At 38.0% G+C, this 20,641-nt stretch overlaps 1 protein-coding gene across 1 annotated transcript in view; it reads left to right on the top strand.

Moving 5' to 3' along the window:
- The first annotated feature begins 633 nt into the window (after positions 1–633).
- PRIM2 (DNA primase subunit 2) overlaps positions 634–20,641 on the top strand; it is an 88,427-nt gene continuing 68,419 nt past the window's right edge. The window contains exons 1-4 of the mRNA XM_066545919.1: positions 634–787; positions 1,480–1,583; positions 1,887–1,966; positions 7,322–7,442. Of these exons, the coding sequence (XP_066402016.1) occupies positions 634–787; positions 1,480–1,583; positions 1,887–1,966; positions 7,322–7,442 (459 nt within the window). The remainder of the gene's footprint in view (positions 788–1,479; positions 1,584–1,886; positions 1,967–7,321; positions 7,443–20,641) is intronic.

The raw sequence follows: 20,641 nt of genomic DNA, 5'->3' as shown, positions 1-20,641 counted from the left end.
CAACTTCTAGGAAAAAATTGGTAGGCAGCCTTTTGTGACAGGGGCATAAAACAACATACCCTCAGCTGCGGCAAAACTGCCTACACAGCGGCAAAACCAGCAAATCCTGCAGTTCTCTTAGAACAGTGACAAAATTATAAAACTGTAGAACAGTGGACAGTGGGCCAGTGCCGGAAGCGGCCGTGCCAGGCGTGGACACCTGCCAGGATCTCCCAGCTCGTGCCGGGACCGCCATGCCGGGTGTGGGCACTGCCCGTGCCCGAACCGCCATGTTGGGTGTGGGCACTGCCCATTCCCGAGCCGCCATGTTGGGTATGGGCACTGTCCGTGCCCGAACCGCCATGCCGGGTGTGGGCTTTTCCCGTGCCGGGGCCGCCATGCCGGGTGTGGGCACTTCCCAGGCCGGGGCCGCCATGCCGGGTGTGGGCACTGCGAGCACCGCCCCGGCTCGCTGCAGCAGCCAATGGGCGTCCAGGAGGCGCGGCTCTGCGCGGAAGTGGGCGGGGCCAGCGGAGCGCGGGAAGCCGGGGCGCGGGGCCGGGCGCGCTCGGGTCCGGGTCGCGTCGGGCGGAGCGGCGGGAGCGGGGCTCGGGCGGTGGGGACGGGGCCGGAGGCAGCCCCGGGGCGAGGGAGATGGAGTTCTCCAGTCGAGCGAGGCAGAGGCATGCGCGGCTGGCCGGAGACCGGAGGGAGCAGTACCCTCACAGCCTGCAGTTTTACCTGGAGCCCCCCACGGAAAGCATCTCCCTGGTGGAGTTTGAGAGCTTTGCCATCGACCGCCTGAGGCGTGAGTAGCGTCTCTCTCCCTCCCTCCTTCCTTCTCCCCTTTCCCTTCTTCTTCCTCGCGTCCCTTCCCTCCCTCGATGCTTGAATCCTTCCTGTGATGGCTGTGTGTATTTCTGGCAGGCCTGGGAGCTCTGTTCGCCTGACACAGACGAGAGCTGGGCTGGCTGCTCCTGCTGCCACGAGCTCCCTCCCGTTAAAGGCAAACGCTTTGCTTTGGGCGTTTCAGAGAGCTGAGACCGATTGCACAGTGAGCGTTTGTGGTAGCTCTCGGGACTGTGTAGTTTAGGTTTACACGGGAGGCTTTATGAGCGCGTTTCACATTCTGTAGATGTTGTGACATATTTGATGTCTCAATGTTGCATTTGAGGTTATTGTCGCTGGCAGCCAGGGGTTCCCTCGAAGTCCTGAAAACTGGATCCAGATTTCCATTAGAGTTGAAACCCATGTTCTGAGACTGGTCCATCAGACCAGTCTCACTTTCCTTGTTGGCAGTGTGGATCCCAGAATTGGGCCAGCTGTTCAGGACTCACGGGGCCACACTTTATCCTCCCTATTTCTCACCCTTTTGCTCCTCATGCTACTAAAAGCAATTCCTGTGGCCTTACTCCAGTTTGTGTCTTTCCCAAGCTGTCATACATTTAGTTTGATTTCAGCATGTTGTCTCTAACATGGACATTTTCTTTTTTTGCCCAGTGCTTAAAGTAGTTGAAAATCTCGGTGTGAGCTATGTAAGAAATTCTGATGCATACAAAACTAAGTTGGAGTCTGAGCTCCGGAAACTGAAGTTTCCCTACAGAGTAAGTAAAGATAAAGACACGGAATTCTCTTGCACTTTATTTTCTTTATATCATTCAAGAACAACAAATAAAAGTAGAGGTGATGAAATGCTGTTCTGTCATTTTGTCAGAGGTGTAGGTTTTCTTTGAACGGTTTTCTTTGAAGTTTTTCTTCCTTTAGAGTAACCACCTTCCTCAATGAGTTGGCATTTATTGTCTAAAAGATGACTGTTAATACACTGTTGAAAACAGTGGTAAATTGATTGTGAATTTTTTAATCCGGGAGAGATTATTTCTTAGAAATAATAAGCACTTGTTCTACAGGCTTTGGCTGAGGATGATTATGAGGCAAGAAGAAAAGATCATATCTCTCATTTCATACTCCGCCTTGCCTACTGCCAGTCGTAAGTACTTTGTGGATTATGCTGTACTCTTGTTGTTAATTTTAAATGTATACAGATACTACAGTGCTTTGTTATAGACATTGCAGATGCTGTAGAGTTGCATGGCTAGTAAAGAGACAGGTAAGCTCAAAGAGGATTTTTGCTATGAATCTGATTTCAACTGTGATGAAAACAGATATGTATAATCAAGATCTGGATTTTGTGCTAACTAATAGATTCACAAACTCTTGGCTTTTAAACACATGCAATTGGTTTGAGTCTCTTGATAGCTTTTTTCTGAATGAATGCACATTATTAACTATTTGTTGTGCATTTGCAGTGATTGATAGCATGGTTTAACTTCTCTATATACTAACTGTTGATAACTGACTAAAGACCTGACTATATAAATAGGCTTTACTGTATTACTACTATTACTTAATAGAGAGCACTGTTTCTGACTGACTAAAAATATCATCTGAGTTTGAGGTTTCATCTACTGCCTCTGTTTCTTGTCCATAGTCATTGCTGTGGCTGGTTTCACAACATGTGAAATTTCACGCAAAATATCAATTTTGTAAAGCACATTCTTTTGTTTCCCCTGTAGTTTTTGGATGTAATTAGAGGTTGCCAGTGCTTCATGTCTGCAAGTAGTTTTGTTATACATTTGTGTGAACTCTTTACTTCTTATCACTGTGGTATTTTTAGAATTAAAACTGGCAGATATGAAGTGTGTTGAATTGTTGATTCAATTGCACTTAAGGCTGCAATGCAGTTCATTTAAGTTAAGTGACTGTGATAGAATGCATATTATGATGCTGTGATAGCTGACATGACTGAAGTGCTGCTATGGATACAGATTTGTAAACAAAAACAGGCAGGAAAGCCGAGTAGGAGGGATAGCTTGGAATACTGTCCAGGCTGGGATATGGAGCTGGAATGGATGGGGCTTTTCTTTGAAATGGCTTTGGCTTCCTGCTGCAGAACATCTGATCAGAGTAGGAAGTAGCAAAGGTCTCAAAAGCCTGCCTCCAGATGGATGAAACCTCACCATGACAGGCCCTGGGTGACTTTTAAACACCCTGAAATCTTCCAGATCATTCACATCCCATTCTGTTGTCCTTTCAAAAGGCATCTGGGCTGTGCTGAAGACAGTTTGTCAATGTGTGTGATCCATGAGCCTGCTAGATCCATGTGCATGTACCATGAGGAACAGGTTGTGTGTGAGGAGATCAATACCAGCCTTCACTCCAGTGTCTCTGATAGTGTAACTCAAAATCCTGAAAGAAGGGAGCAGACTGAATAACAGAATGCAACTGATATACCTTTGTAGTCTACATGTATAATTTGTGATTATGAATAATAAGTGTAATATTGCCTTCTTTCTAGTGCCCCTGTTTGTTATATTTTTATAAACTCCCTTAATCATACTAAGCCTGCTGATTTTGACAATATCTTTCTTTACATGTATTGTAAGTTTACCAAAACCCCCTGAAAGGTAGTATCCTCAAGTAGTCTGGGGTCTAAAAGGCGCCTGAAAACATAGTGGTTTGTATTAGTGGCATTTTGAATAATCAATTAGGGTTAATTACAAAGCCAAAACTTTACTTTGAACATTTTGTTATTATTTAGACCATTACTTTTTTTCTTTTGTGGGAGGTGAGATGCTTTAAGGGTTTTGGTAGTTGGTGAAAATTCTGCTCTTGTGGAAGGTAAGAATTTGATTGAAGTTCTTCCTTAGTAAATAAATTGCAGATACTGTTCAAACCCTGTGTTTCAGGGAAGTATCTTAAAAATTAGACTGTAGGCAGGGCAGAAATGGGCAGCTTGATGAAGGTGAACTGCTGTGCAGAAATGAATACAAGCTATTCTGGGCCACAGGAAAGAGCCTGGCTTTGTAATATGGGGGGAAAGACATCTTTAGAGGAGGTGTTTTGATCAGAGCTCTGGGACACTGTTTAGACAACTTGCAGTTGCCATTTTGTGTTCCCATTTATATGTACTTGCTGCATTTTGATAAAGCAGCTTTTGGTCAGCTTTTTGGCTTTCTACTTATACTTTGAAAAGGTGGATTTAGTGCTTACTCATAACATGGAAAATAGCATTCTGAGAACTATGAGGTGAGCCTGTAGCCCAGTATTCTCTATTCTCTCTTGAAAGGCAGCTACTGTGGGGCTATTTCTATCATCTACAACTGGCAAGTTCCCAAAAGATAAAATTGGGAGGCAAATAGAATATACTGTACTTCAAATTTTTATCATACTAGGTCAGAAAAATAAGCTTGGCACAAATCATGAGGTTAATTGAAGAATGTTGAAGAGCAAAGTTGTTGAAGAAAGTAGGAGTGATTGAAAAAGTGCACTTAAATAGACATAACTGCAAACTAGGTTGAATTCAGTTCCTGAGGCAGCTGTGTGTGCATGTGCTTGTGTTTTCCTGTGATAGTGCTTTTTCAGTTGGCCAACAGTGCCATCCAGGGGTAAAAGTTTATATCGATTTTTCTTTTCTAGTCTCTATTAGTCCTCACTTGTAAATTGGATTATTTTGAATTGGTTTTCACGTGATCTGAAGTGATCAGCTCCACCGTTCTGGTCAGTTAAATTTGTAAGGTAGTCATTATCTCTTGATAATGACTATCTCTTTTCTTCTTCTGCTTTCTGAAATCCAAGACTTTAAAGCTCATTTCCATATGACAGGGTATTTACAGTCTGATCAGTACCCTTCTTTCACACCTCTTCTAATGTGACTTAGATCTGTTAAGACCAGGAAATAGAATGATCTTGTTTAATTTGCTTTCATGGCAGATGCAGATGTAAAGATAATTTTATTTGCATGTGGATGGGAGTGTGCATTTTTGCTTTTCTCTTCTGCAGCTCTCGTCACTTCAGCAGATCAGCTATGAAGAAAAAGTCACAGGAGCATAATTTTCACTTTACTTTTCTTAAGATGGAAGAAATAAATTTTACCTCTGCTCTGACAGCAAAACTCTTTTATCCAGGAAGCTTTCAGACATGCTTTTGTGCCTTTTTAAAATTTTTTTTGTTTGATTTGTGTCTGTGTTGGACGTAAGGACGTAAATTCTATTTCAGACTTAGCAAGGCCTGTTCACTACTCCCTGACATTTTTTTTTCTAAATGATAAATTAGACTTCTCTGCTAAAATAGCTCCCTCTTTATGTTAAATAGCATTTCCTTTTGTGTGTTATCTGTGCCCATGTTCTCCTTGCTGTCTAGTCTTTAAAACTTAAACTTTGAGTAATGCATTGGTGTTGATTGCCTAGAAAAGGAGTGATCTGGCCCATGCCCAGAGTTTTCATAAATCATTGTTAAGTTGTTGGAGCTCTTGTATTAATTGTGGAATGGGAGCTACTAGTCTTAAATTCCAGATTTAACCAGTATTTGCATACCTTCCCTAAAGAACTTACATGTTCATGCTTCCTACCAATTATGTTGATTTTTCCTACCCCTTCTTGGGGTGAAGAGTATTTCTATTCCAGCCCCAGCCCCTCAAGTGCTTTTCCCTGTATGAAAGAGACTGTTTTCTTATATTATTTTTAAAGTTGGGAATCTATGAACTGGTTTAAACTGCTAAGTAATCTGCACACCAGAAAGTTAAGTAGCAAAAAATGAGGAGATATTCTTAACATCTACACTTCAGTGACCTGCTACTCCCTTAACTAACCAAGCTGCTGCTGAAGCTAATGACAGTGACATTGCTTTTCAGTTAAGCGTGGGGTTTTGATAATAAGTATTAGCCTTAGTATGAATTTGAGATGAGAGTGTACAATTTTTTTATGTGAATAATGAGTATAAAATATGGTTTGGCTTTAGAAGTGATGTATAATGCCCTAATGATGATGATCCTAGGAAAGTCAGTTTAAAAGTATTTGGTGTATGTATACAGTAGTGTGAGGTCAGCTATTTTGTCAGTGTAGGAAGAATCCATGTAGGTGTGTGTGTATGAGATAAAATAGTATTTTCTTGTTATGGTGACTTAAGTGGATAGGTGGGATTACAGCCTTTGATATGCTTTCCTGAAGGAAAGGAACAACAGACTGGCTGGCCTCCAAAGAAATAGCATATAATCATGTTTGTGGTTTGTTTGTTTGTTTTTTATGTGTGTCTATGTGTGGTGGTGTTGTTTTGTTTGGTTCCCCCAATAGGAAAACAAATGCGCTGTAAATCAAGGAAAGTGGAAAAAATTGTCACATCCCAGGATTTAACTACAGTCCAAGATGGCCACAGAAGAACTGCAACAGATCAGTCATTAAAGCATTAACTTCCATTTTAAGTTGCACTGATTATTATTACATCCCAAGCACTGAGACTGTCCACAGGATTATATTTTACAAAGCACCTTAACAGCCTTTCTGTTTGGCTGTTCTATGTAATAATTACTTTTCTTCAAGCCATATTTCAAGCAGAGGTTTTGTCCACAAAACCACAAAAAACTCTGTTGTGATTCGCATATTCCCTATGGGAAAAGATGCTTTAATATTGTAAAGAGAGCATATATAGGACTGCAGTATTTCTGTGCTCTGTGAGTTCCAAGGGCAGTGGCCCACAGGGTAGCTCTCAGAGGACAGTTTAAGAGAGTGCCCTGTGGTAGTGAGATGCAGCATCATCTGCATTCTGTGCTTGCACGTGTCAGGTGGCTTTTTTTACTGGTACCTACTGGCTGTAGCTTTGAGTAATTTGGGATGCCTGGGAATCTGAGCACTAGGATGTGAGGAGTTCCATGAGTAGTTAAAGTACTTGTATTGGCTTCAGTGTTGTTTTATTTTGTCTTCTGACTCCTGTCCCTGTGTTCCTGTTTGTTCTTCTACTTGTTCACCTGTAGTTGCCCCTTTTTCTCTTCTGTCAGGAGTTAGATGTTATATTTGTGTTCTTCACCCAACTTCATTGCCGTATATTTTCCTTTTGCCTGTTTCCAGACTGTTTGTTGCCTAGAATAGAGTGCACTTGTCATTTACTGAGATGTATGCATATTTCTTCAGCTGGAGATACAACAAAAGTGAGAATTAAAAGAAGTAGCCTTCAAAATTTATTTGCCTCATCACATTAATTGTGATGTTAATTGTACAATGAAGAAGTGTTGTGCCATGTTGTAGAAAAAAACTGTCCTTTAGATACCAAGGGAGAAAGTTACCTACAATTATTTTTATCCAAAACAAGTAAAAAGTATTGTCTCTCCACAGGTCTTTTCTGATTGAGTGTGCATTACTGAAGGTTTCCTGCCTTTGCTTCCAAGCTTCTCAGTGTGTGTGGGTCACATGCCAAAGTCAGCATTACTGTTGTGTTCACTAGGTTTGTAGTCTAGTTTTCAAGCAAAAAGAAAAGTATATTCAGAATTTTTTTTTAATTATTTTTTTTGCAGTGAGGATCTCAGGCGTTGGTTTCTTCAACAAGAAATGGATCTCTTCCGATATCGCTTCAATGAACTAACTGATACTTTAATGCAGAAGTTTCTGGAACATGTTAACTTATCATTTGAAGCTGTAAGTATGTTACTTTCTGTATTTATGTTGCACATGTCTGTTGTTTTTTGAAATTCTCATTAAGATACTTATAGCAATCACATTTTAAAAATAGAAAGTGCAGTTATAGTTTTAAAAATCCTAACCACACAGAACTTCTAAACTTGGGGAATAGTGTGTGTGAGGATTAAGTGATGTAATTTTGTGCTACAACAAGAGAAGCTCAGTCTGCTTCAGTCTACAAACACAGCTGAAAAAATGTGAAATTACACAGGTAAGTTAACAAGTTTTACTAAAGCTGTCAAGTATTGTTGAATCAAAATTTTGGGTGGATTAGATCATAAGTCATAGAATGGTTTGGGTTGGAAGGGACCCTTAAATATAATCTAACTCCCTGCTGTGGGCAGGGACACTTTCCAGTAGACCAGGTTGCTCAGAGTCCCATCCAACCTTGCCCTGAACACTTCCAGCAATGGCACATCCGTGGCTCCTCTGGGCAGCCTATTCTAGGACATCACTGCCCTCACAGTCAAGAATTTTTTCCTCCTCTAAACTTCTAATCTAAACCTACTCTCCTTCAGTTTGAATCCATTCCCCCTTGTCCTGTGACCAAATGGCCCTTGTGAAAAGCTCCTCTCATTCTTTTCGGCTTCCTTCAAGTACTGGAGGCCACAATTACGTCACCCCCAAGCCTTCTGTTTTCCAGGCTGAACAATTCCAATTCTCCCAGCCTTTCCTAACATAAGAGGTGTTCTATCTCTCTGTCATCCTTGTGTCCCTCCCCTGGACTCATTCCAACAGAGCCATGACCTTCCTGTGCTGAGGACCCCAGAGCTGAATGCAGCACTGCAGGTGGGGTCTCACCAGAGTGGAGCAGAGGGGCAGGATCACAGAACTGTTAGGGTTGGAAGGGACCTCTGGAGATCATCCAGTCCAATCACCCTGCCAAGGCAGAGTCACCTAGAGCAGGTTACACAGGAACCAGGTGAGTTTCGAATGTCTCCAAAGATGGAAACTCCACAACCATTCTGGGCAGCCTGTTCCAGTGGTCTACAGCCCTCAGCATTAAGTTCTTCCTCATGTAGAGTTGAAACTTCCTATGTTTTAGTTGACCCTTGACTGCTACCCTTTGAATGTAGATGTCCAGCCAGTTCCTTATCCATCGAATGCTTCTCCCATTGCATCCATTTCTCTCCAGTTTGGAGAGGTGAATGTTGTGGAGGACTGTGTCAAAGCTTTACAGAAATGCAGATAAATGTCATCTGTAGCCCCTTTCTTGTCTGCTGATGTAGTCACTCCATCATAGAAGGACACTTGTTTGGTCAGGCAGGACATGCCCTTGGTAAAGCCATGCTGGCTGTCCCAAATCACTCCTGTTATCCATGTGCCTTAGCACAGCTTCTAGGAGGATCTGTTTCATGATCTTTCCAGGTACAGAAGTGAGTCAGACTGGTTGGTAGTTGACAGGGTTTTCTCTAAGGTTTTTTTGTTTTTTTAGATGGGTACAATGTTTGCCTTTTTCCTTGCACCTGGGACTTTTGACTGCCATGGCTTATCAGATATCACAGGGAGTGGCTTGGCAGCTACATCATCCAAGTCTCTCAGGACTCTGGGATGCATCTTATCAGGTCCCTAGTTTGTGTTCTTCAGATAAGAATGTAGTTTGGCTTCTTCTGATAAGTGCTTACCTACCTTATCTGGCCACCTGGACCAAATAACATTAATGTTTACAATACCTTCCTTTATTGGTGAACTGTGTGATAATTCACCCTAAATGTTTCAGTAATAAGAAAAGCAATGACTGCATTTGATTCTTACTTGAATTGAATGTGCAGTCTGTTCTCATCACATTATTGATTTTGGTTGAAAAACAATTGTGGTCAAAATATGTTTTTATTCATAAACTTTGCTCTAGAACCTTTACAATCTTCTAACTATTAAGATGTGGCTTCTTGCTATAGAAACCACAGCAAACTACAGTGACCTGGGGACATTGTGCATTGTTCCTTTTGTGAACACTGACTTCTGGAAAACTATGTGGAAGAGAAAAATAAGGGCATTCAATGAATGCTTATGATAGCTGTTGAGGATGTAGTTAAATTTTAATAATCCAAGTATGAAAATCCTGTATGGATTGCTCAAAAATGTAGCTTTCTGTGTTGCTGTCACCATGGGGACATGCAATGTTTGTGCATGCTAAAAACCATTTTGACTCTTCTTGTTTGTGCATATTATGGAGGTACTGGAGCTATAGATGTATAACCAAGACCATGAGTTAGCTTAAATTACACAAAATTAGAGGCTGGTGTTAAATACAGTAGTTACAAATTGTGGTTAAGGATTATTTATATTTATATAAGGATTATTTATTATTCATAATTTTAAAAGAAATTATGTACAATTATATAAGTTTCATTGTAACTTAGACTTTATACATACATATACATGTAAATTACCCTATTTTCTTTTAATAGACAATTTAATTTTTGCTCATTAAGTATGTGCTATGGAGAATGCAGAATATAAGTTTGTCCAAAATTCTGTGAATGTTCTCATTCCACAGTTGTTGTTTCATCATTATAACTTAGATTCAAAACTTCTTCCCTTTTGACTCTAAACTCATTCTATTTCTTTTGATGAAAGACTTTGAAAATGCAAAATCTGTTTAGGCAAACAACTGTTGTTGGTATTTTAGGGGTATTACAAAAGAGTTCCTGCTGTTATATACTGTTTTGTTTGTCTGAGTTGATTAAAGGAAAATGTCTATTGCAGTGTCTTCATTAATGATTTTAATAGTATTTTGCACTGCAGCTATGAACTGTTTTGTTGGGAAACTACAGCTTTGCCTGTACCTCTCATCATAAACTTGAGTGAATAAAAATTATCATGCAATCATCACTCCACTGAGAAAGCCTTTCTCTTAAAATACTGCTTATTAGAATGACTTAAATATTCTGAGATGTGGCTGATGTGTTGCTGGACTGAAATATCTGGTGTCAGTGCATGTTGGTAAAATAGGATTTGTGGAGTGTTAAGAGTAACAGAGGCTTTCCTGTGTCTTTGAGAGACTATTAGAAATGCCATTCTCTGGTTCAACAGACCTTTCAGTGAAGGGTGTCTTTGTGGAGCTGTATTTTTGTTGCTTATTCCCCAGCCTCATATTCTCCTGTCACAGTTTCAGCATTTGTCTTGTAAGAATAAATAAATGTTTGCAGGTTGCTGGAAATAGCTGGGAGTATGGCTTGATTCCATGCTACTGAATGTGCCTTCAATATGTCAAAATGATTAGGAAGGTGTTATTTCCTTACTCCTGTTGAGGCAAAAAAAAGCATCATTTTATTGAAAATCTACTTCCCTGCTTCTGCTTTCACCCTCTGCTTCCAATTCTCATGGGAATTTAGGCAAAACTAATCCTTCCTTGCACTATCATGTATAAAACATTTGAATAATACTAATGAGTTCCATATGTATTTGAAACAGGTCTAAATGCTATGGAGCTATGTAGAGGCCACTACAAAAGTAAGGCCACTCTAAAAGCAGTATTATTTTTCTCAGTGTTCTATTTGTAAAAGGAGACACTTCCTTTGAAAAGGAAATAAGGATGAACTATTCTCCTCATGCTTCCCTGTTAGAAGTTAGAATGTTTTCATGCCTTCTTATGCATAAAACAAGACGGAAATCAAACTTTGTGCTCTTCCTGTTAGAAAAAAAGGTGGTCTTCAGAAAAAGGAAGTAAGTTCTGATGTTACAATCTCTTTTCTATATGGGTAAATGGTTAGAAATTATATTTCTATCTTTCAATTGCTTATGATGCACCAAGAAACTTGTAGTTAAATTTCTTTCACCAGAAGAGAGGTGCCTTGCATTTTCTAGATACTGGTTCTGGTTTCAGAACTGTAATCTGAGAAAGGTCACGCTGCTAAAGCTTGACCTTGGTGTAGTCTGGCATAGCAATGTTAACAATTCTAAGAAGTGATTCTCAATATTTATTAAAAGAATCAACTCTTTTATGGGAAGAAGGAATAAATGGATTGTCTTGTACAGTTTTGTCACCATTGTCATCTTTTACAGTACGAACAAAATGAACCTAAAATTGAGAATTTGATAACTGCCACCTCTCACCTTTTCTTATTTCCTTACATGCATGTGAAAGTGATACTTGCACATATGTTTTGCAGGGGTTTTGCAGACTAATTTCTGAGAATTTTTGAATTGTGGATTGAGAATTATTGCTTTATAGAATCAAGTAATCTTCAATCCCAATTATGGATAATACTTAAGAAGTTGTTAAGATCTTTCCGTATTTAGGGTCTTTGAATAATTTACAAAAAGGTCTTATTTAGCAAATTTTGGAAGAGTGAAATTGTTAACAACTAGAAGAAAAAAACACCAGATTTCCAAAGCTTTTTTTATATGATAGTTAGCTGTAGAGAGTTTGGTATGATAATAGTGCTCATCTCATGGTTCAAGAAATTTTTAATCAAAGCGCAAGAGCTTTCTGTAATTAAAAACAGAAATGGAAAGTAAGGAAAATTGATGTTTTAATTTTTTAATAGGATTTCTTTTGTCTAGTGGTTGACATTTGTATTGCTGATGGAGCAAAATATGTGGCAGAGTGTTATTACAGTTAGTAAATGACTGCTCTGGGGAGTTTTACCTGATTATAAAGATGCCCTTCACTTGAAAAAGGAAGGCAGTAAACTTTGTGATAAACAAGCTAAACATGATGACTTCAGTATGATGAATATGTGTGAACATGCATAGGATTATTACAATTCAAAATTTTTACAATATTTGTGAAAATAAGCCTCTCTACCTTTAATATAAATTATGGAAATTTGAAAGTTATGTAAGTTCTTCCTTGGAAAGTTTTTACAAAGCTGGCACTGGATTAAGTTAGTCCATCTTTAGTATTCTGTAAGAAGCTTCTGGGACCTGGATTTCTTGGGGAAAAAAAATGAAGCTTGATTTGAGTTTGTAGTTGAGATACTTTGTTGAACTACTAACATGTAGATTGCATTTAATCACTTGCAGTAACAGCTTTGGCCAGTCTGTTCTCTGGCAAGTGTGGAAGATGCCTGGACTGGTGCTGCCCAGTGGAACATTGCTTGGGTGCTCAGAATTTCACAGTACTCTGAAATATTATTGTTTATACCTACCAATGTACACCAGCAAGAGCAAGAGGTAGAGTGCATGATATTGAATAAAATGTCAAGAAAAGATGAGGGTAAAAGGAAAGCAAGAGTAAATCTGTGCTTCAAGAGTGTTTTCCCCTGATACGTTGATTGGTTTTCTATCACAGTAAAAGGAGAATAATGGAATGGTTCTGAAGGTATTTCAGAATGTTTTTAGTCTGTTCTTAGATTATATTAAATAGTCTATGTGCAAAGTCAGTCACGCAGGGAGCATCAGAAATCCTTAAGCAGGACTCAAGAGAAGTAAATGCTGACATTTCAGGTGACAGAGCCCATCAAAGAGAATATGCAAACACAGGTGTGCAGTTGAGATTTACATCAATTTAGGAGATTAAAGTATTAAAATCTTACTAAAAATGAGTAATTACATCAATGATGCCTGACAGTTTCTGGCAGTAAAAGGCACTAATAGATTTAAAGATATTTAAAGGGAAATTTGTGAGTATTTTAAATAATATAGTCATCGAAGAAAATATTTTAATCTCCAAGTAAGTTGTTCAGGATATGAAGGAATTATATAAAATAAATAGTTTTACAGGTAACTGATACTTGGACTTCAACTACAAAGCTGATTTTGACATGGTCATAAATATCTCCTTTGAAGCCCTCAGAGTTTCAGCCTTTTGTCTGCTTTGCCTCACATAAATTTAAGTCTCCAAGACCTGCCACTTCTTCTTAGACATCAAATGGAAGATTTGTCCTTTTAGCAGCTGTAGGTCTGTGATACATCTTGTGCTGATTTGGAGCATCTAATGAACTTCTGTGTCCATTCCACTTGGTTCTTGTGAAAACTTGCCATAAAACCTGTTCAGGTTCAGCAGTCACACTTTCAGGGTCTTAGGGTCTGTTCTGTTCAGGTGGACAAAATGTTCAGTGGTTACTTTCAAAGTGCTTTGTTGGGGTGGGGGGGTTGTTTGGTTTTTTTTTTCCCTTCAACACTTCTGACAGCGTTTTGAAAATGACAGTAGTTCCATTTGCCATGTCCATGAAAACGTTGCAGCTTTGCTTGCAAAGTTCTCTGCATCTGTATCTTCAAGTCTCACAGTGGTGGTCATCATTCTGCTGCTTTAGTTTCCTTTTAACTTTTTTAAAATAATGTCAAACCTAACATATTTCTTCTTGTTCTATCCACTAGTTGAGAAGGGTAGGGCTTTTTTTTTCCTGTTTGTTTGCTTTTTTCCTTCTCTTCATATTTGCCTTCTATCTATCATTGCACTTTCTTATTTAAGCCTTTCTTTGTGTGGTGTTTTGTCATTTCTGTGAGTGTCCTTTGCCATTTTTACAGCTTTCAATTTCAGATCAGATTTTTCTTCTCTGATCCTGTTCCCTTAGAGCTCTTGCAGTGCCTCCAGCCTCATGGCATTTTAGTATGTGATCTGCTCCTGTTTTAGTGTACAGGTTAGGAAGTTGAAGTATTAAATTTTACTTTAGTTGTGGAACTTGGCTTAAGACATCCTTTTTCTCTTTTGAGTTAAATTCTTCTACGTGTCTTTTCCAATGGGTTTTGAACCCAGGTATAGAGGATGCACTGAAACTGTTTGGAACTGTTTGGTCATTTGCATGTGAAAGTGTATTCTGGTGACTTCAGGGGTGTTGACACAATATGACACCTGCTTTTTTTATGCCCCTGAGGTGTGTGCACTGTGATAAAGGCTGTGAAATCAGCTTAACACAGTTGGGATTTTTTGACACAGGTGCATTGCTGCTTATCTCGTGTTTTTTCCTAAGTGCTATTGGATACTTTGATTTGTTGCTACACCTTTCCAGGAATTTACCTTATATACTGGAATATGGAGTGGAGTAGAATGCAAAATTTAATTTTGAATTTAGTTTTTAGTGTTATTCTGGTCATCATTTTGAATGTTCTGGTTTCTTTGTCTTCAGACTGTTAGTACCTCTTTGTTGCTTCCAGAAGAAATGAAAATTAATAGGCATTATCATGTCTTAATCTGTGGTGTAAGGATGTTGTATAATTTGATTTATATTTCCTGCAATGCTTCTGTTCACTATTATCTTTCTGCATTGTGCAAAATAAAAAAAACTTCAAGTGTAATATATATCATCTTGAATACATCTGCGTTGCTGTTTTGACTCCACAGAGCAGAAAAAAATTCATGCTTAAATTGAACTTTACTTCTGAATAGCCTCTTGAAATTTAAAAAAAATATTATGACCTTTTAAGGCATCTAAACTAGAAGTTATTTATTTTTTGGGTAACAGCCAGTTATTGCAGAATCAGATGTCCTAATTTTTAGATGCTGTTATAAAGCACAGTATTTTAAGAAATGCTTTGGCTCATAGTAATGGGGAAGGAATGGCAGATGGAAATAGTCAGCTGGGGGAGCTAAAGGTCTTCAGTGCATTTGCTGGCATTTGAGAGGAAGGAATAAGAATTGCAAAATGAAATGGAAAGAGCAAAATGCATTAGTGATGGAATTTTTTTTTCTACAGTAGCTCTTTGATGCAGTTGAAGTGCTTTTTTAGCTGCTTTAAGCAGTAGAAATTAAACTTCTTTAATTTCCATTTTTATGATCAGAGTAGTCCTGTGAGAGACTTTCTGATATCACTATTATGCTTTCTTCAGAAATATTTATCTTGGTAGTAGGGCAGTTGTGTAAATATTTGTAGTTCAGCTTCTTGAGAAAATGTTTTATGACTGCCTTTATTTGGTACAGAATATCCCAAAGTCAGATGTGGGTTAATGAGAATGGGGACTAGTTTGTGTCTCTATTAAGGACAGATACATTTGAGAGAATACTCAATATCATGTTCTAGCCATTAAAGGTGACTATATCTATTTTGGAACAGGTGTTTAATCCAGAATGTTCTTCTGATAGGGTTTATGGCTTTTCATTTCAGGGGCATCAAATAATATTTCTTCCTTTCCCAAACAGGATGGGGAAAAGTTGAAACTGTCTGGAGTCTGTACTGCTGTGGGGAAACTTATGCCAAGATAAGACAATGTCTGTGCAAGCAGCCTATGGCTTACATTTGCTAAGGAAATGGTTCTGAATTGTATCTTGCTTTTCCACTACTTAAATCTTGTATTTGTCCTTTTGCTTGAAAACCAGTGATGCTTATCTTAGAGTTGACAGCAAAAGTCATAAGGGATGCATGCCTAAGTGGGAAATGTGCCTTACTGCCAAAAGTATGTATTCTGTCATTTAACTTCATGCTTAGAGTCATAACAGAAACAAAATTGTATGTGGAAAGGCTTAGGAGTAGGGTGGATTTCTAAGTGCTAGAGTTTGGTAAATAAGACAGTGCGACATATACTATTAGTGCTTTAACAAACATAGTGAGTTATTCTCATCTAAAAGTAATTGGGTTGATTGCCAAGCAGCCTGGGTATTCTAGTGAGCTAACATTTTGAGGGATGGGTAGATAGGATGAGGTTTGATTAAAATATTTAAGCTTAAAATAAGTGGTAATACTCTCTCACAGAATTTTTAAATAAAGCTTGATTTTTTTTTTTAAAAAGTTTTTTTTTGGAGCACTGGAAGGATATATGGGGGCTTTACTCTGCTCTAATGGATCCTTGAGCTGTAAGCATTACTTTATTGTTAGTTGTGGAGAAAACTGGTGCATTTTGCTGCAGTAATTCTAGTTGCGTGTATTTATTTGCACATATGGTGTTGGTGAGATTCTATGAAATTGTAGAATTGAGTAATAGATGTGATTAAAGAATATATAGCTATTGGGGATGTCCTTTTTCACCTTCATAAACTTAATGAACAAGTTTGTAAATGATGCAGAATGCTAATTAAAATTTTAATTTGGCAATCATCTCAGTTTGATTAGAAGCAGATGCTGATTATCTGCAGAAATCTAAATGGACCCTTAGAAGGTCTTCCTTATTGCTTAAAATTGACTTGTAGTCAATTTTAAGTAAACTGCACCACAAAATGTGCAGTTACTTAGGCCACTTTAGAGCACTGGGGCACTAGGATTCTTACTAAATGACTTTGTGTAATTCATCATTTGAGTTAAATAGGAACTTTACAGTCTACTGTAAGGCTGAATCCTTCTGCCCTAGATACTATATATGCTCTTTCTGGATGAAGTACATCTCTAACTGCTTTGAAAAAGTTACGTGCTTTGAAATAAAAGTTGCAGAAAAGGCTGCGGTAAAGATACAATGAATAAAAACATTCTTCCTCTTAATCTAGCTGGAAGCAGCTAGACAACATTTGGAATACAGCCTGAATCCTGAGGCAGATATTTTGCTGTAACTCTGGATTTCTAAAGTAAAATTGAAATGGCAGCTGTGCCAAAAGTATAGTGGAAAATAGGATCTTGTACACCAGGCTCTTGAGCTTAAGGTAGAAGAAGTAGAAAGGGGAACCATGCTACTTATGTGATTATGTGCTCTAGCACTCAGTAGTTGAGCAGATCATACTTGATTGCCATTTATCTAAAGGCTTGGAAAAGGTGAAAAAAATACCAAATCCTAACCTAATCCTTACAGATTTTTAGTTCTTAGCAGTTGGTAATTTTGGATTCTTGGAAGAAACTTAGTATAGACTAGCAGAAAGGTGTCATCAAGTGTCTTCTCTTTTTTCTGTAAATATTTTAGAGATTCTTTTGGGGAATGAGAAAAGACAAAATTAGGAAATCAGTACTGTATTTTTTAAAAATGATACCCATCTGTTGTACAAGAAGAAATTTTTTTTGAATAATCAAAGTGTTAAGTTCTTTTGTAGTGGTTGAAGTTCATAATGTTTGAAAAATGAATTTATTTTTTACATAGCAGTGAATGCAGTAGCTTTGGAGATGTTTACATTGTTCCTTAATCCAGCAGCATAAAAGCTGATAGGATGGTTTGTGCAGGATGTAATTACTCTGCAAGTAGAATTTACTGGCTGCTGTTTGGGATAGGCTTCAGAAAATGGTCTGCCAACTTTGAAACACTCTTCCTGGCTAATCTTGTGATTGAATCTGGAGAAACATTTGTTAACAAGTTGCTTTAAAATTGCATCTAATGTTACTATCTGGATTTTTCAATGAAAGAAAACTTGTTAATGTTTTTATCAGAAGAGTCTTCTGTTAGCTCTACAGTCATGTGTGAGTCTAGCTTGTATGTGGTAGTGTTTCTAGGTAATTCTGTAGTAATTGTTTTGTTCAGCTTTCCTTTAAATAAATATTGGGAAATGTTTGTCAGGGTTGTAGGAGACTGAACCTGTGTCACTGAGTTTTTCTGTCATTGTGGTAACCATGAATGAGCTGCATAGTGAGGCAGATCATAAAATGTTCTTTCTGTACCCACTCTTGACTCTAAAAAAAAGCCCAAACAATGTTTCAATTGATGGATAAGAATAGATAATTCCAAGTACTGCCCTTTATATTTTTAGGTATGCCAGCAAGCTGAACTTTAGCTAAGATATAAAGTTGTAGTATTTTGGAAGATAAAATTTTCTTCTTAATTTGTGATTGGCCAAAATGAAATTGAAAATCATCAGGTTTGTGCATGACAGATTTACAAGCCTCTGGAATGTTTTCTTTAAGGCTCTTCATTCTTTTAATTAGTGGGAGAGCAGGGAATGGTGTCCTTTGCTAATCATGCAGTTCATTAACTGGCTGATTACACTTCATATTCTCAAATTTAATGGTATCTAGGTTAATAATTTGATATTCTAGTGCTAACTTAGTTTGTAGTGTAATGTGTGGCAATGGAGAAGATTGATTAGGAAATTTTTATTTTTTCTGCTTCATGCCTAGAGTTGCAATTCAGCAAAGTACAGATTGACAACACTTGTTTTTGGGAAGGGTGTTGTTCCACTTGAGTATCAGGTGCTTTGTAACTAAGAGCAAATTTTAGGAACTTCACTTTCTAAGGACACTGGTGGCATGTGCACATAAATACCTGAACCTGAGTCTTGGAAAAGGAAAGGACTTTGTGCATGGAGTTCTTGTTCCTTACTGGGAGACTTAGTAAAACTAAGTGTTGCACATATATAGCAGTGTAATGTGTGCATGCATCTTTATCTGTTCATTAAAACAGAGCACTGATATCAAATTTATTTTGAAGTTTTTGGACTACCTCACTGACTGTGTTTGTTTAACCAAGCTCTGCATATTAAATTATTCATATTTTAATCTAAATTTATGTGTCTTTGTGTTTCCAGGACAGTTCTGTGATTAAAAGTCAATGAATAAACTGCATGTAGAAAGCAAGAAAACTAGAAATAATGGAACTTGTCCTTAGTACTTGCTTCTTTTCCTTCCTCTCTTTTTCTATCTTTATTTTTCCAAAGTCTCAGGAATTTGCAATGAATTGTTGAATTGTTCCAAGCTATGATACCTGACCCATGTCACTGAAAAGGGAAGATCCTTTTCCTGGTGTTCTTTGCTTGTGCAAAGCAAAGTCTGACACAATGATAAGCAGCTTACTAAACTGGCTACAAATGAACAAGGCAAAACTAGTGAATTCTTTTCTGTGAGGTGAGTTTAATCGGTTCCATGTGGAAGGTCAGATGAGTGAGACCCTCAGAAGGACTCTATTTTTTTTTTTAATTTCTTGAGCAGCAGTGTTTTATCTGGTGAAGATCACCAAGTTCTGTCAGAAGTTAAGCAGCTTGTTTATCTTTCTAATCTTGATTAGAATCCTAAAAGCTGTATTTAATTATATCTAATTTTTTAATGATTACTGGAATGTGCATTTGCAGGTGCTATTTTAGGATGAAATTATTAAATATACAAACTGTAGTACTCTTACTTAAATAATTAAAACCCCCAAAAGCAACAGTAAAGACGAAGCTTTTCTGGCTTCTGTGAACCAAGAAAAATTGGGGTACATGTTTCATGATGCTCTGGATGCAGCAATACAGGCAGGGCCTAACTGAAAGCTTGAGTCTGATTTTAGACTATGGGTAGTGTATTTCTTTGCACCGTGCCTTCAGTCAATCTCATGTGAAAATGGTGAAATCATTAATGCAAATGGAAGGTTATTTTTCATGTTTCAGTCTTTAGGGAAGCCAGTCTTATTTTTGAATGCATTCTGGAGTGATTTTCCAGCTTTAGGTAGGGGCTAGTTTTATCCTTGTTTCTTCTTCCTCTTTCTCTCTATTAGTTGAAAACATGAAGGCAGTGTGAATTTGTTGAAAAGGCAAGGAGCAAGGTGGTTGTGGGGCTGCTGAATGTTTGCCTAACCTATAAGATACTTGAGCCTTTAAGAAATAAATTATTTAACAGCTTTATGTGTATCATTTATGTATATAATAAATAGTACTTTGCAACAATATTTGCGTTAGTTTAAAAAACAAAATTTCGGCTAAAGCTGTATTTTTGGTTACACTGTCCACAGTCTTATCTAAATCTTTAGTCATGGCCAATTAACCTCTTTTCTGTGAGGGTTCACCAGGATCACTTTTACCCCAACAATGTTAAATTATTTGCTAGTGACATGCAAGAAAATCTAAAATGATTGTCACTGTAGATTGTCACTACATCTATACAAAACTTATATGGTCAAATTACTGATAAAGAAGGATGTAGACAGCTTGTGAAGTTTGCAATAAATCCCCCTTGAAATAAAATGTAATACTGGAAAATAGCGGTTTTGTTGATGAACTTAAGCTGACTTTTTTTGGAAGAACAAATAAAGAAGGAATCCTTGCCTTTCCCTCTTCTTGTTCTCCCCTCAGTATTGCTGGCCTGTCTGTAAAACAGTTTCTGGACTCCTTTAATAGCTCTCTGGAAAAAAAACTCTGCTTTGTCCTTGGCTTTGTTTGTTTGATAGAGTTATTTTTAGTAAGATATCCTAGAGGAAATAGTGGAATTGTAACCACCATTGCTATACAATGTGTTATACTGTTTTTATTTGGTCAGTGTATTCACAGTCAGTGAGGGTTTGGAATGACACGGTGGACAGGCTCTCCTAAGGGATTTCTAATAAGAATGCATAAAATTGTTACATTTAAAAATGGAAGCCACTTTTTGGAATTAAAATGAAAACTTAGGTTTCTGGTAGGTGAAAGACAGGCTGCAGGCTGATGCAGTGGCTTAGATTTATACTTACTTAGACAA

Source organism: Molothrus aeneus, chromosome 3, assembly GCF_037042795.1.
Source record: "Molothrus aeneus isolate 106 chromosome 3, BPBGC_Maene_1.0, whole genome shotgun sequence".
Taxonomy (NCBI): domain Eukaryota; kingdom Metazoa; phylum Chordata; class Aves; order Passeriformes; family Icteridae; genus Molothrus; species Molothrus aeneus.
Note: the sequence above shows the minus strand (reverse complement) of the source record. Positions and strands in the feature narration are given on the sequence as shown.